This window comes from Nothoprocta perdicaria, unplaced genomic scaffold, assembly GCF_003342845.1.
Source record: "Nothoprocta perdicaria isolate Ctin4 unplaced genomic scaffold, notPer1 scaffold_326, whole genome shotgun sequence".
Lineage (NCBI taxonomy): Eukaryota > Metazoa > Chordata > Aves > Tinamiformes > Tinamidae > Nothoprocta > Nothoprocta perdicaria.
Genome location: NW_020455562.1, coordinates 502415 through 517414, shown reverse-complemented (window position 1 = coordinate 517414; position 15000 = coordinate 502415). Strand labels below are relative to the sequence as shown.

The 15000-nt window shown below is 40.6% G+C and overlaps 1 protein-coding gene across 1 annotated transcript in view; it reads left to right on the top strand.

The window, feature by feature from the left end:
* RUNX1T1 (RUNX1 translocation partner 1) overlaps positions 1 to 15000 on the top strand; it is a 75018-nt gene that overhangs the window by 35724 nt on the left and 24294 nt on the right. The window contains exons 5-8 of the mRNA XM_026043276.1: positions 2976 to 3157; positions 10739 to 10989; positions 12839 to 12924; positions 13561 to 13762. Of these exons, the coding sequence (XP_025899061.1) occupies positions 2976 to 3157; positions 10739 to 10989; positions 12839 to 12924; positions 13561 to 13762 (721 nt within the window). The remainder of the gene's footprint in view (positions 1 to 2975; positions 3158 to 10738; positions 10990 to 12838; positions 12925 to 13560; positions 13763 to 15000) is intronic.

Below are 15000 nucleotides of genomic sequence, written 5' to 3'. Positions count from 1 at the left end.
GACACGGAGCAGACGGGCTGGCAGGGGCTGCACCGCCCGGTCCCGCAGGCGCCTTTGCCTCGGGCCAGTAGTTGCTGTCTGAGCCGGGTTCTGCCACTTCCCAGCTTCCTCAGTTTAAGGAGTGATGGATGTGCATTGAGACGAGCCTGCCATTCTTTTATTTCATAAGAAGGATGGAGCAGATGTGCTCATAGCCCCCCAAATCCTTGCAGGTAGTCGTTTATGTACTTGGGTATTTTTAAGAATGCATATTTGCACAACCAAGCTACTCAGTCCATGGTAGGAGAAAAACTGGTTGTCCAATGTCCAGCAGAGACTGGCTAGAGACTTTCTGCAYTCCTTGCTGGAGCACAGGATAAATATAATAATCATCATGAATGAATTAGTGTAGATCAAATAAAGCTGGGAGCAAATTTACCTAGGATGAGAGGCAGGGCTTGTCTTGAGCTGGGGATTGTGCCCGCAAGGCAGTAGCCAGGACCAGAGCCAGGACCTCTCCTGATCCACCCAGACTAGCACGGCCAGGGAGACACTTCAGTCCTTGCAGCCAGGTGTGGGTCCTAGATTTGCCCTGAAGCCAGACCTGTTTTCTGCGCCTAGCTTTGCCACTGTGCACAAGGCCCTTGTGTGACCTTCGGCAAGTCACTGGCACCTTCTTCAGTCCCTTCTCCGACTGTCTGGCCTAGATCCACGGAGACTGTTAGGTCTACCAGGCACTCAGTCGCAAGCAGAAACATGCACGTCTGCCATCGTAATAAAAATTCTAGGAAAGAAGCTAAACACCATGTGTTTGTGCAGTGTCTCACATAAGTGCGTGCTGATCTATTACAGATAATAAATAGTCAATGAATTATGTATCGATCTACCAATTCTTATTCTGYGGAAGATAAGAACATTTACCTGCAGAAACTGGCATTGGCTACAAGCCTTTTTGCACATTCTCTATATTAATATCAACTGGGGTTATGTCTATTAAATTAAAGTAGTACCTAGTACATGTGCAGCTCCTGCCAACACTGTTTTTCAATATAAGTGCTGTGCCTGTTTGTGGTAATCATTAGTATCACAACAAGATTTGATGATTATGACTTGTTCTGGACTTTCTGTACAAAAATTCTTCCCATTTTAAATATTTTCCTTTTTTTTTTAAAAAAAAAGTAGCTGTAAATCATTTATTTAAATTTGCAATTATAAAAACTTATATCAAACGTGAAGTGTGCTATAGTCTAATAAAGACATTTTAATTTAAATTACAATGCTGAAATATTTCTGTTGCTGAAGTTTAGAAGAAGGTAGGAACACCCAGCAATGGGGAATTATTAGCTAATTACCTGGAATGAGCACTGAAATGATAAAACTGCAGCTCTTTTTGCAGGTGCAGCAATAATGTTTCTATTCTGCTTAGTATAGTTCATTTCAAAGTGAAAAACTGATCTGAGTGCTGGCTAAAAAGATGCTTTCCTCTCTTTTAATCTGTTATTGTAAAACCAGTATAGGGGGCAAAGACACTATCTAAATCTTGAACAATATAAGGTCTAAACCTCCCCAGAGCCTCTGCTTGCAGCTGCCTCAGCAGCACTTCTGTCTTGTGCATCATCTGGGTCACGGCGACCACAGGCAGCTGATTAACTCCACTAACTGAACTAGAGAATTCCAGAATTTTTGTTTCAATAAATCAATTATCGCTTGAGGAACGCAGCTTGAGGAAGTTCTTTTTATACTTCTGCCTTGAGCAGATTTAGTGTAGTTGTGTTGATCTGAAACTTTTCAAATACCGTTTTTCCTCACTTTAAGCTTATATTTCATCCAAATACTGCTTGACAATTCTAAACCAAACACTCCACAAAAGTGCATACCACCCCTCTCTATGTGATATAACTATAATGAAACTACGTGAAAGATAGACAATTTGATAGCCAAATAAGATTTTTCTTGGGTAATTTCACAAAATAAAATACTTCTCTGGAAGTCTGAAAAGAGTTTATGTTCCAGAATGCTGGAGTTTTTTGCCTATGTAAGAGGCAGAAGTGGTAGCAAAAGTTGCTTTTCATTGTTGTTTTWAAAAGCTTCACAAGAGAGGCCCAGGCCCATCACCTCATGGCACAAATGAGTAGTGAGGGATGCCTGGATTATCCGGGAATCAGTGTGTTGATAGGCTGCAAGGACAGGAAGCTGTTTCCCATGGTGTTTGACTGCCTCCTCTGAGRTGAAGGGGATACAATTCCACTCCTGTTCCAAATCTGGCAAGAAACAGGGCTAAGTATGACCCCAGGGTAGGCACAAAACGCACCGCTCGTGGATCAGTAAGTATTTCCAGCACAATACCTGACCATGGGTGCAATCCAGCTGGTGACCCGCATTCTCCGGAGCCTTGACTGCAAAGTAAAAAAAATACTTTAGGCCTTATCAGCCCAGGAGGAGAAACTTAGTCCTCCAGGTGATTAACTCTGGAAGCCCTGGAACATGGGATTTTATTGTAATCCTTATCTTCATGTGTAACTGCAAGCGCTAGGAGCATGCTGAGAGCAAACCCCTCTCYGCAGCCCCCCGAGGAAGGGGGCAGAGGCAACATAAAGCCCCAGATCCTCAGGCTTCTAAAGATCTCTAAGCATTAACTGCAGGCACGAGGGGCAGTGAGCAGCTTTGCTGCAGCTCCACAGAAACCCGGGCTTTGGATAGCAAGAAAGGTGAGACAGGCGAGGTGCTCTTGCCCTCTCGGAGATACGGAGCTCAGAGCTGGTTTCCTTGTACCGCTTGCGGTCTTTGTTTCCATTTCCAGCCTCCCCTGCTTTCATGCACRCTCGCCACGGCCGAGCCCTGACCCTCTAATGCACCCGCCGCTGCTGCAATAACCATCATTCAGGTTCATCCCCRAGCGGGCTCGTCACTGATCTCCGATTCCTTGTGCTCCGTCTGCGCCGAGAGGGCCCGCGCGCCGCTCGGGCGCTCCGCTAACGTGCGCGATGCTCTTGCAGGCCAATCTGCCCCTGCTCCAGCGGGAGCTGCTGCACTGTGCAAGGCTAGCCAAGCAGAACCCAGCCCAGTACCTCGCTCAGCACGAACAGCTGCTTCTGGATGCCAGCACCACCTCACCTGTTGACTCCTCAGAGCTGCTTCTCGATGTGAACGAAAACGGGAAGAGGCGAACTCCAGACAGGTGAGAGCGGCGGCGCCTCGCGCGGTCTCTGCACGGGGGCAGCTCTGCCGCCGTGCCCTTGTTTCAGGGCTCCGGACCCCGTGGCAATGTGAAATTGCAGCCGTGCATGTGTGGACAGACCTGTGAARCAGTGTGGGGCTGTGTCTGTGTGTGTGCAGACAGGCACACGCTGACGCCAGGCAGCGGGACCCTCTGCTTGCACGTGGCAAGGCCGAGGAGCCACTGTGGCCGTACCTAAATAGAAATAACGCAGAGCAGACACAGCTAGAGTAACTATTTGGTGCACAGTGTTTCTGCACAGCTTAAAGYGATTAGCAGATCATTCCAGGTCCGTATGTAAATCCTTTGTATGGAAGGCTTTGCTGCAGTAAATATTAAATAGGGGGCGAATAGATCGGCACTCATACTGGGAAGCGCAAGCCAAGCTCCGGAGCACATCCAGGGCTCTGATTCCTMATTCTGGTCTGCCGTGTTTTACACAGTGCATTAGGATATGTTTAACATTTCTTCCAAGCAGAGGAGGGGTTCCCTGGAGTCGGTTGTGTTGCTGAGCAGAGGAAGGTTCCCTGTGAAAGCAGGGAGCAAGCAAGCACGTGCGTGTTTGTGTTACACTAGCTTTAGGGAGCTGGAACGATTTTCTCCTTTTCTTATTTGAATAARCTTCTGTGTTTAGTATTACAAAAAAACGATGCTTGTGGTTATTTATTTTTAGTTGCCTTCCCATAATAGTGTTAGAAGCTCATTTGACATGCAAAAATTACCTTTGGGAGGCCCAAAACCTGGATTTTTCATCGTTTTCTTTGCCATGGGTGCTCTATCAGCTGCCTCTGCCTCCTTGCACAGGATATTGTCAGAGTCCCGGTTATCTTTGAATGGAAAAAGGGCAAAATTTGCAAAGCCTCCAGAGATTGCAAGCCTTGTACAGGTGACTTTGTTTTTGTGCATAGACAGAGAGTGATAGCATAAAATAGGAAATTTAAGAAGAAAAAAACTGAAGGCTGTTGAGGCTCCTATACTGAAATTCAACACTAAATATTTGGGCATGTATGAGCATGAGAGATTCATGATTYGGAGCCGATAGATCTAGAAAATGCCTGTGTAGTAATATTTGAAGCTATTCAGCAGATAATGAACAGTAAAAATTAAAGTAACATAGCCATTAGATAGAAGAAAATGTAAAAGGATTTGAAATGGACTTGCCTTAGGTTATATTTCACTTCCTTACAGAACTGAGGAAAGATATTTAATTTTCAGAAGTTATCCTTGTAGTTTGTATCTTTGGAAATAGAAGACTGAAATTCAGCCCCATGGAGCAGTTGGGCTGCATATCCTCAACTATTGCAGAGAGATGTAGAACCAAAATGTTCTGTGTATTATTCTGTGAATTAACTTAAATATCAGCATGGTAAAGACCAATGTCAGATGTGGGGTGTTGTGTCTCCTCCAAACAGATAGGCATACATTGAATTACCTGTTTAAGTCTGTGAGATCTTGATTAACAGAGAATGTAGAAGAGGGACATTCCTTCCTGATAGCCCTCACTGAAGTGCCATTTCCTGAGGAATGAAGGTCTCTCTCATWCTCCTTCCAGCTCTGGGAGTCTTGAATTCCTTTCAGTTTAGTAATGCAGCCTTAGGGTAGAGGATAGAGAGTTTTACTGGAGTGTTGTGGTTGAGGAAGCTCCTCTTGGAGATGGGACAGAAGTTTGATGGCCTTGGTTTGCRAGGAGGCTGAAGTCCAGGTATCTGGCCTCGCTGGCTGCTCCGCGTGAGCGCAGGGCTCGCTGTGTCCATCTCTGCTGGCTGATCCAAGCTTTGCGTTAATCTAGTGGCTGATCTGAGCTTTAGACTGATCAGAGCTTTGTGTTGCCAACACTTTAAGTACAATTGAAGGACGTTATCTGCATGAGGCCTCCAAAGCAACCCAAGCAGGCAAAGACTCAGTTTGTGACTTCCAGATGAAGCGTGAGAGAAGGACCAAGATGCRGCCCAGGGAAGTTGTGCCTGCTCTGAGCACATCAGCTAGAAGGTGTGCGTGTTTTGTGAGTGGAAACACGCACCTACAGACCAGAGGTGCCTAAGCAATTAGGCAGGAACTTTTGTGGGCTACTTACTTGAAATTAGATTCCTTAATTCTGTAAAAGTGGTTTTGCAGAAAAATACATYGTTCTTTTTTGACCCAGAGGTTGTTTGATTGCTGCCAAAGATGACCTTGAAAGACTGTCTAATGTAGCCATTGGCTCCTTAAGCTCAAAAAAGTACACATGATTTKTGGAGTTTCACTATCAATTTGGACCCTATTGCTGGTTAGTTGTTGCTAGATCTCCATTGACTGTGATTAAAGTTATACAGGAAAAAAACAAAAAAAAAACAGTATTTTTAGCCAAATTGAGACCAGTGGAGTTGTCTTGTGCACCCAAAAATATTTGTACTGATTCAATAAAATGAACAGGAGCCTCTTGGGAAGATTTTGAATGGGAGTTTGGATGCCTTTCAGTTTGGGTAATATAAGTAAAATCAACCCCCAAGAAACTATCCTCAGACCCAGATCATGCTTAGACCAAGTGAATATTGAAATCCAATACTTGCCTTGCTTAATAATGTTCAATAAGGTATTCATTAATTTTAATTTTTTGTAGAGAGTCAGGAGGAAACATCTGGGGGAATATRTATCTTTTAGTTAGATCTCTCTGAGTAGCTTTTAAATACACTAATAAATGTATAGTGGGAGTGGCTGCTACTTCTCTGTTGCTAAAATATGAAAAAAAAAAATCATGACTAGAAGGCAACATCTTTCCAGGGGAACTAAGTCCAACTGGAAGAATTTTCTWGAGAGATGCCTCTTACTAAAGTAAATGGCATTGTCTTTTTCACCACCCCTGGGGGATGGCTTCCTAAATAGYATGTGTATTTTATATATACACATGTTAGATACACACAAAAATATTTTAGAAATTATTAAAAATATTCTTCTGTATTTACATTATTCTTTGAAGAACAAACGAATGCATGCTGTGATTCCAGCAGAAGTGAAATTTTGCAAGGGATTTGCACTCAGAGCAGAATGTGTGTGTGCATAAAAATGCATAAACATTTGCACCTCTTGTGTGGTTTTTTGTTTGTTTTTGTCAAAGAAAATACACCTGCATACAGTATTCTCTTCTGCTTATATTTTCAGAACCTTGTTTGCATGTGCGTTTGCTAGTTCTAGTTATTTATCTGCATATCCAAATCTACTGTATGTGAGGTTTTATAGAGCAATCTGACAGCAGAGCTTCGTGTTTTACTGAATGTTTTCTTGGTGCATATGGTCTGACAYGGATGAGCAGCCACGGTGAGATTTTGGAGCCTATTAAACTAGCTCATTAAAAAGATCAATCTGTTTCTGTAATAACACTGGGAACCATCAGTCACTGCAAGAGAGAAAAACTGACACCTGAGGAGACAACACATTTTGGTAATTTGCTCATGACATGTCATGAACAAAGTGTTCAGTATATTTTGTTTACAACTTTTGGAGTTTACATGCTCGTGTAGTAAAGAAAAAGCACTTGGACCGATGTGAGTTTTTATTTTGGGGAATGAATGCCTAGTTGTAAATAACAGGATTCTAAATACATTCCTACAAAGGCTTTTTTTTGCTAATTAGTCATCTTTTGAGGTTGCTAGGAAAGAATGGGTGGCAAATGAGCGAGTTATGTAGTGACTGTATTTATGACAGCTACCTACAAACAGGATATGGAAAATTCTTAGGCAAAAAAGTCTGTTACAAGGTATCTACGGTTGAGAAGGGGAAGAAAGTGTTTATGGTTGTTTTGTGACTTCAGAAAGAGGCACTTCTTCTACCCTTGGTGCCCTAGCACTGTATTGATACTGAGGATATCTGGGCACAGGGGCCAACTTTGGTGCTTCTTTTAGGCAAATACTTCTGTTTCAAGAAGCTGCTGAGTGTCGTAATTAATGAGGTGAAGGATGCTCAGCAGATCTGGCAGCTATGCTCCTTGTAAGCCTGTATAATTATGACGAATTTTAAGAAAAAAATCTTGATATAAATAGCTAACATGTCAATATTCATCTCTTCATCTCACGTGGTATTCTCAACAACAACAAAAAATTCCCTAATAGAACATGAGGACTCCTTTGGTCATCATTGGCAGAAGTCCAGTTTAAATAAAAGCACCCTGCATAAATAGTGGATAAAGAACTTTGTCTTCGTTTTTTAAGCTGACTTGTGTATTCCTAGAAATTGGTGTAATATTCTACATCAGATGAAAGTTAATTTTCCAGTCTTTCATGATCTTATTTTTTATTCAGGAAATTACCTATCAATTGAAGAGATAACTTAAAAGCAACATAAGCTGTTTAAAGTGGGTACAAAATAATCACTAGTACCTACTTGGCTATCCTTAATGCAGGCAAATAATGATTCCAAGTAAAACTCATCTTTCTGCTGTTTATAGCCAAAGGACCCCATCTTTTTAATACTGCCAATTTTCTAAATGGCTCTGCAAATACAGACAGCTTTGAATACACATGAAGGAAACAGTCACCAATATGATGCAAGACAAATCAAGAAAATGTATCAATTAGACTTCCTACACATTTAATATGATTTCCCATCTATATCTTGTTTTGCAAACTCTTGATTTTGTTGCTTTGTAAAATCAGATGGTTCTGGCTAAAAATGATGCTTTTTGAACCCCRAGCTGTTTTGTTTCAGTAATCATATGGGTCTGTTGTGGAACAGGAATGCTGCCTTGGGCACCTCGGGAAATGTTCTGCTCCCAAGGGAATGGGAAAATGACTCCAAGAAGAATGAGTAAGACTGTGATCAAAAAGGAAGGCAGAACAGTAGGTTGAGGTCAGGCCTTCTGAACTATTGACTAGTTGTATKTTATAACTGTTTTTATCAGCATATTAGGATATATTGAATTTGCCAATCATTTTTTTTATGATGAGACTTTGGAAGTCATAACTGCACAGCTACGTTTTTCTATATTTTATTTAGTCAGAAATATTAAATCAKTTTGTGTACAGTCAAATTCTGGCATTCTGCTAAGTAGCTTTTTTGGACAGTGTAAAAATAAATTGTGGAATTAGGGTTTCAACACCCAGAAAGCAATTGACAGCTATTATGCAACATAATAACAAAAATAGGAATTGAATTTTAGTAAATGCATTTCCAATGGTAATATTAGTTTCTATGTTAGTTAAAGTAGSGGTTCTAGAAGAAAATGGACATGCTGGTGTGTATTGTCCAAGTTGCTACACTGCGTTGCAATTAAAGTGCAGAGCATTAAAAATAGCCCAGAAGYACCTGTACAGTGAGGTGCAATTATCAACATTTGTATGAAAATATGCTGTTTTGGCATCTAATTGCAGTGGAAAAAAAGCAAAAGCACATTCCCTGATTGTTTTCCAGAATCCCACATTTTGTTTTCTGCTTTGCTCTTCCTACATTAAACTACTTGAAACAGCCAGGGAAGATGATTATTTATTTGCAATTTCATTTTTCTTCCATCTTTGTTAGAGGTGGTTTTAACTGCCACTCTGAAATTATTTTTTCAAATAGTTTTCAAAAATAAAATCCTGTACTTTTCTATGCAGGAAAGTGTATGCCTTGCTCGTGTAGCTTCTTCTACAAATTAAGAAAAATATATTTAGTTTGATTAGATAATGTACAAATAAAACCAGCAACAAAATACAGAAATGGTCTTGAAAAGTTATCAAAAGCATCACTACTCACTGAAGTTATTACAAGTGGTTCCATCATGCTGAGTATCAGTAAAAAAATAYATATCCTGATGATCAGCTTTCCTTGGAGCCCTGCTGCAGTTGTTGTGGAACAAGGTGTAAACCGCAGTTGAACAAAGTGTTTCTTTTATCTCTTTGCTAAAAACAGTGTCAGCTGTCCTGCTGTACTGGTGTAAAATTCTCCTTTCTTCACCATAATGAAATATAATAAAACATATCTTTCTGCCTGATTCACTAGCATTAGTGACTGTGGTGAGATCCCTGGAAAATCCGTCTTTACTCTTCCTAAAAACAGTGGAACCGATCTTTTCATGTCCTGATGGTAATTGCTAGACCTTACTTTGATGCCCATGGATATTGGCAAAGCTTTGGCTTCTCCCTTTCTCTGCCCCTTGACATTAAAGGAGGTCCTACCGAGACACAGCAGTGATGGACTCTCTCCAGAGATGGTCACTCAAGGTTGCCTTGCTTGGTGGGGTGGTTTGCTGAAGAGGGTTGATTTTCTTTTCCTCTTTGACAGCAAGCAAATAACTTAAGAAAATTTGATCAAATTTACCTTGCTGTCAAAGTGATAAAGTTTTTTGTTACTAGGGAGATATATTATGTCATCCATAAATCATAGAGGAGGAAATTCTCAGGGAGCTGCACTGCAGCTGAGGTTATATGACTTCATTAAACGGTTTTCTGCCTTTAGACAACTTAGACACTTTTCTTTTTGTTTGTTTTTTAAAGAAAAACAGGATTTCCTCATCTGTTTAATAAAGATTTTTGGAGGGAGGGACTGAACAGTTTGAAGTATTTAAAATATTTACATTTAATAACTCTTCTTCACAGCTAGTCTTTTGTAGGTTTTGTTCGTTGCACTGGTATCAGAACTATCAGAAGAAACACAGCTTCCCTGAAAGCAGTTGTGAACCCATTAAAGTAACTCTAGACTTTCTTTCTAGGTTTTTTTTAATGGGAAATAATTCAGTGCAAGTTCCAAGCTCTCACCTTCATGGGCACAGGTTAAATATTAGTGTTGTGATCCTAAGCATTGTATTAGATTATGAGTTSATATCCTTATGTCCAGAGTTCAAACTGAAATTATAACCACCATTACTGTGGGCCTGACMGTAACTTTCATGTAACTTATTTTGAAGTAGCTGGTTATGAAGTGAATTAACAAGGCAAACTGCCATCCTCCCTGATAACTCTCTGAAGGTATCTCAGGATAAGGCACTGTCTGTTATGGTGTAGTGGAATGGAGAATCGTGAAGGTTATTTGAGGCCTTCAAGTAGGCCTCTCTGTGAATCTAATGGCAGGCCCACCACCTTGCAGTGAAATAGCCGAGGTGCTACAAAAACCTCTAAAGAAAACTTTTCTTCTTGAGTCATTCTTGCCCAAGAGACSAATCTAAAAAGCTGCTGCTACCATGTCTTTCAGTCCTGGAGGTTAACTAATGGTGGCATAGCTTACAGCACAGGTTCAGCATGCTGAAACACTCAGCCTGGACTGTGTGCTGTCCTCCGGCAAAAAAAATATTTCCTAAATTTAAAGTTTCCCCTAATCACTCTATGGAGTAGTACCATTAAGAATGGCTGGATCACCTGCCATGAAGGGTCACCTGGCCAGTATTTGTTAAGCTCCAGGGATAGTTTAACAGAGTGAATGTGTCATTTGTATGTTTTGAATGAGCATGGTTATGAAAAGTTGTGCAAAACCACATTGGGAGCACAAATAAAGAGTAAACTTTAGTTCTTAAAGCATCATGTGCATGTGGGGGTGCATGTGTCTGAACAGCTCTGCTCACAAAGCGAATAAAAATCCCTTTGCTTCCTTTTTCAGAACCAAAGAAAACGGCTTTGACAGAGAGCCTTTGCACTCAGAGCATCCAAGCAAGCGGCCCTGCACTATTAGCCCAGGCCAGCGGTACAGTCCAAATAATGGCTTATCTTATCAGCCCAATGGTCTGCCTCATCCCACGCCACCTCCACCTCAGCATTACCGTTTGGATGATATGGCCATTGCCCACCACTACAGGGACTCATATAGACACCCCAACCACAGGGACCTCAGGGACAGAAACAGACCTATGGGTAAGGCACGTTGATCCGCTGCATTGTTCTTTCCAAGTGCTGTTTTCCTTGTAATTTTACTCTGTCTTCTGGTTTAGGGTTTAATTTTTTTATGAGAAAATACACCCACCCATCACATACAGCCTTTGTGGATGATTGTCCGTCTAGAGACTCCCTGGTTGTTTCAGACTAGGCAGAACAGAGCCCTTTCTTGCTCGGAGTGCCACGTTTGTGACAGCAGCAAAAGTGCTATACATTTGTTTCAGTTTAGACAAGAGGGAAGTCATTAGCCTTTGAAAGCATGTTCCTTGGTTGGCATCTCAAGGAGCGCTGCACGTGGTGGTGTCCATCCAGAAGGCCTCCAGCAGAAGCAGCACACCCTGTGCAGGACTGCACTGGCAGCATATTTTGCTTTACTGGGACGTCTGATGACCTGGGATTTGCCCGACTTGCTTCACAGCTGCACAAACTATTTTTTTTTCTCCCTTTAAACAAATCTTCAATGAGACATTTACAAATAATCAGCACCTGTAGAGAGGAGTCTAAGCAGAGATCAAGTGTCATTTCCTCAGAGTGCTGATGGTCTTGGTTCTACCATGTTGTCAACTGCTACATTTTAACCACATGTGATTTAAACATCTGTGCAAGGATGAACCCTCAATGATAGTCTGTTGACATGGTAGTAATTACTGCAGTAAGTGAAATAACCTCAAGTTTATATTAATATTTTTTGAGCTCCTTGAAGTACTGCTAGTGTTTCATAAAGTTGGTTATCAGATACTGTCTCGCTTACTTCTTCAAACAGTCCAAATGAAATAAACATACATTAATTATAGTCTTATACAGTAAGAAGATGTCGTGTGCTTAGCAGGTCATCTSGTGACCAAGAGAGCTTACAAATACTGAAGAGAGTAAATTCAGTAAAATAGGGGGAGTGAGGAGAAAATTCTAAAGAGAACTTAGACCGAAGTTTTTAAAGATCCACTTATTTTTATAGTGGTATTTCTGTAACAAGACCAGCGATKATTTATTTTGAATTTAAAAATAAATAATAAAATCTCAAATGTATTACAGGTATTATCAGGATTAGAGTATCTAATTTTAAATGTTGTAGTAACTGCTCTTTCCTAATAAAAAAACTGCATTTCTTCCCTATTTTACTTCATGTTAAGATTAATTTTAAACTTAAGGAAAGCTTGAGATCAGTATAAGCACAAAAAATGAAGAATGACTATAAAATCATAATTCTTTCAAATATATTTGAGAATGAATTCCATTAAGTTAGAGCAATGACTGCTAAGGAATCTGTTTGACATTACATTTATTGTCAAAAATATTCGGTTTTACCTGTTCATTCAAAGATGATGGCAGTTAATTCTATGTATATTTCAATATACAACATTTTAATATACAACTGTTTTAATATACAACCCCAGCAACAACCGTTGCTGTTACAGCGCTATAATAAAGCTATCCCCAGGACTGAGGTAAGCTAGTTTCAGTGAATAGAACAGTGGCAAAATAGAGGCGTGATACTGTAAAACATTTAAATAAGACTTACTTACATTCTCTATATTCTTTTTATCAATGAGCTTCATYGTTTAAGGAGAAACCTGTGTTTAGTTAAATAACAGGTATTTCTSATTCTAAGGAATGTTTCTGGAAACCTTCCTTAAAATTTGTGCATGTAGTAGCAGATGAGTAGAGTAGGTATCTACCTCTGTGTGCAGGTATAGAAGCACACATGTATACATATGCATGTATATATATGATATATATGTTGCCACTTATATCCTCAAGACTCTGTTTTCTTCTTTTTCCCCCTAGAGGACTACCAACACTGTAAACATGATTTGCTCCTTTTTGGCAGGGTTGCATGGCACACGTCAAGAAGAAATGATTGATCACAGGCTAACAGACAGAGAATGGGCAGAAGAATGGAAACACCTCGACCATGTAAGGACCACTCTATGTAACAGTGACTGAAGGGAATCYTGTATGCAATAAGCAAAACCAAGTTAAATATCAGCTATAAAGTTGTGATTTTAATTTTCTTTTAAAAACCTACAGCCCTGGATAAGCTTTCAAAGTACTGGTGACTAATATGTGAGCCTGATGTTCCCCATTAGKTTGCTTATATTTGCCCTTGCTGTTCAGATGCCTGCTGCAGAATCCTAATTGCTATAGAATRCCAAATGCAGACGAGATGCTGCAGTCTGAAGTCTGGATGTGGACCAGATAGAATGGATAATTGTGTTTGTTCTTTGAATTTATTAGCTATTATAATATCAGCTGACAACAGTTCTGTGCCAGATGCCCTGGGCTACTGCGGTGCCCTGTCCTACTAGTTAGTTAGTCTGTAGTAATTGCAGTGTTTTCATCTTCTTTTCTTTCCCTTTTCCCCATAAATTCAGACCTATCTAGTTTAGGATCACCAGTTAAAGAGAAAATTTTCCAAGGACCAGTGAGAGACTCTTTCACTGTTAGAACTCGGGCACTCAGCACATTAGTATTTTCTTTATATTTTAGTTTGTGAGATCCTTTTTAGTTACTGAGTGTTCTTTTTTATTTCTCTCTCCCGCCATTGTGAAGCTGTTAAATTGTATAATGGACATGGTGGAAAAAACTAGGCGGTCTCTCACTGTACTACGGCGGTGTCAGGAAGCAGACCGGGAGGAGCTGAATTACTGGATACGGCGGTACAGTGACGCAGAGGATTTAAAAAAAGGTGGCAACAGCAGCAGTAGTCATTCCAGACAGCAGAGTCCAGTGAATCCGGATCCAGTTACATTAGGTACAGTATTTTCCCTTAAAATTGTTTATCGGTCTTGTTTGAGCTCAGCTAAGTGCCAGATGAAGTTCAGACGTGTCCTTCTGATTCTTCCTCCTTGGTGGGGATGAGGTCTTCCTCTGTGCTGATTACTGAATTAGCTCCAGCTTCTCTGCCCTAGTAGTCTTGTTTGCACGTGACATGGTTTGGGGGTTTTGGTGGTGCTTGGAAATTTGCTTTCCATTCAGCAATATGTGGAGTGGAAAACAGAACATAATGTAGATGTTCTGATGGATGGTAGAGCGATAGGATGAATGCTTTGGCTCATACTCCCTTCTCTCTCCTCTTCCCTGCCAATATTATAAACAAAACTTTAGGTGCTTCTGGACTTCTAGCTTTAACCTTCTGAATAGATTGAAACTTGGAGAATACCTGTTTTAAAGAAATAAASAAAGATAGCAAAGATACTGGCATTTCTTAGGTGTCCTTGGTTTCAGTGCAGTAAAGCACTAGTCCCACTGGGATGTCAGGTGCTGGGCTCCCTGGACACCCCAGGCCTGGTCAGCCTGGTCACCAAGCTCGGGTCAGGCTGCAGGGCCCTCCTAGCCACCAGTCCCCGTGAGGGACTGTCACCCCATGCTGCACTCGTTCCAGTGGCCCTCGTACCCAAATGCCTCGTAACTAATGGGAGAGGACTGCTGTAGAAATGCAAGCTTTTATTCTGTGTTCTTCCAGACATTCCTTAATATTATTTGGACTGCTTCTCCCACCCCCTTACTTTTATGGCAAGTGGAAGGTACAGAGAAATATCTCAGTGGTGCCTTTTAATTGCTCTCTGTTCCTTGGAAGAGAGTGACAGACAAGGATTCTTGATCTAGTGTTTGACTTTCACACACACAGAAGAAAAAGGGCCATATCAAATGGCTTGGTCTTTGCTTGAGATCATTATAAACTCTGGTCATTAGAAGAACTGAAAATGTATGGTTTAAAAATAAAATAGAATCTGTGTTCTTTTTCTCCTCAAGAATAGCTTTTTAATTATAAAACCTATTTAACTGCATATAGAGAGATAACAAAAATAAATCTAAAGCCTCCTCCACAGTCCTACTGGTAAATCATTAGAGCTCTTACTGTAATATTTAGCGCTCTTTCATAACAAATGAACCTTTTCTTTCTTTCTTTCTTTCTTTCTTTCTTTCTTTCTTTCTTTCTTTCTTTCTTTCTTTCTTTCTTTCTTTCTTTCTTTCTTTCTTTCTTTCTTT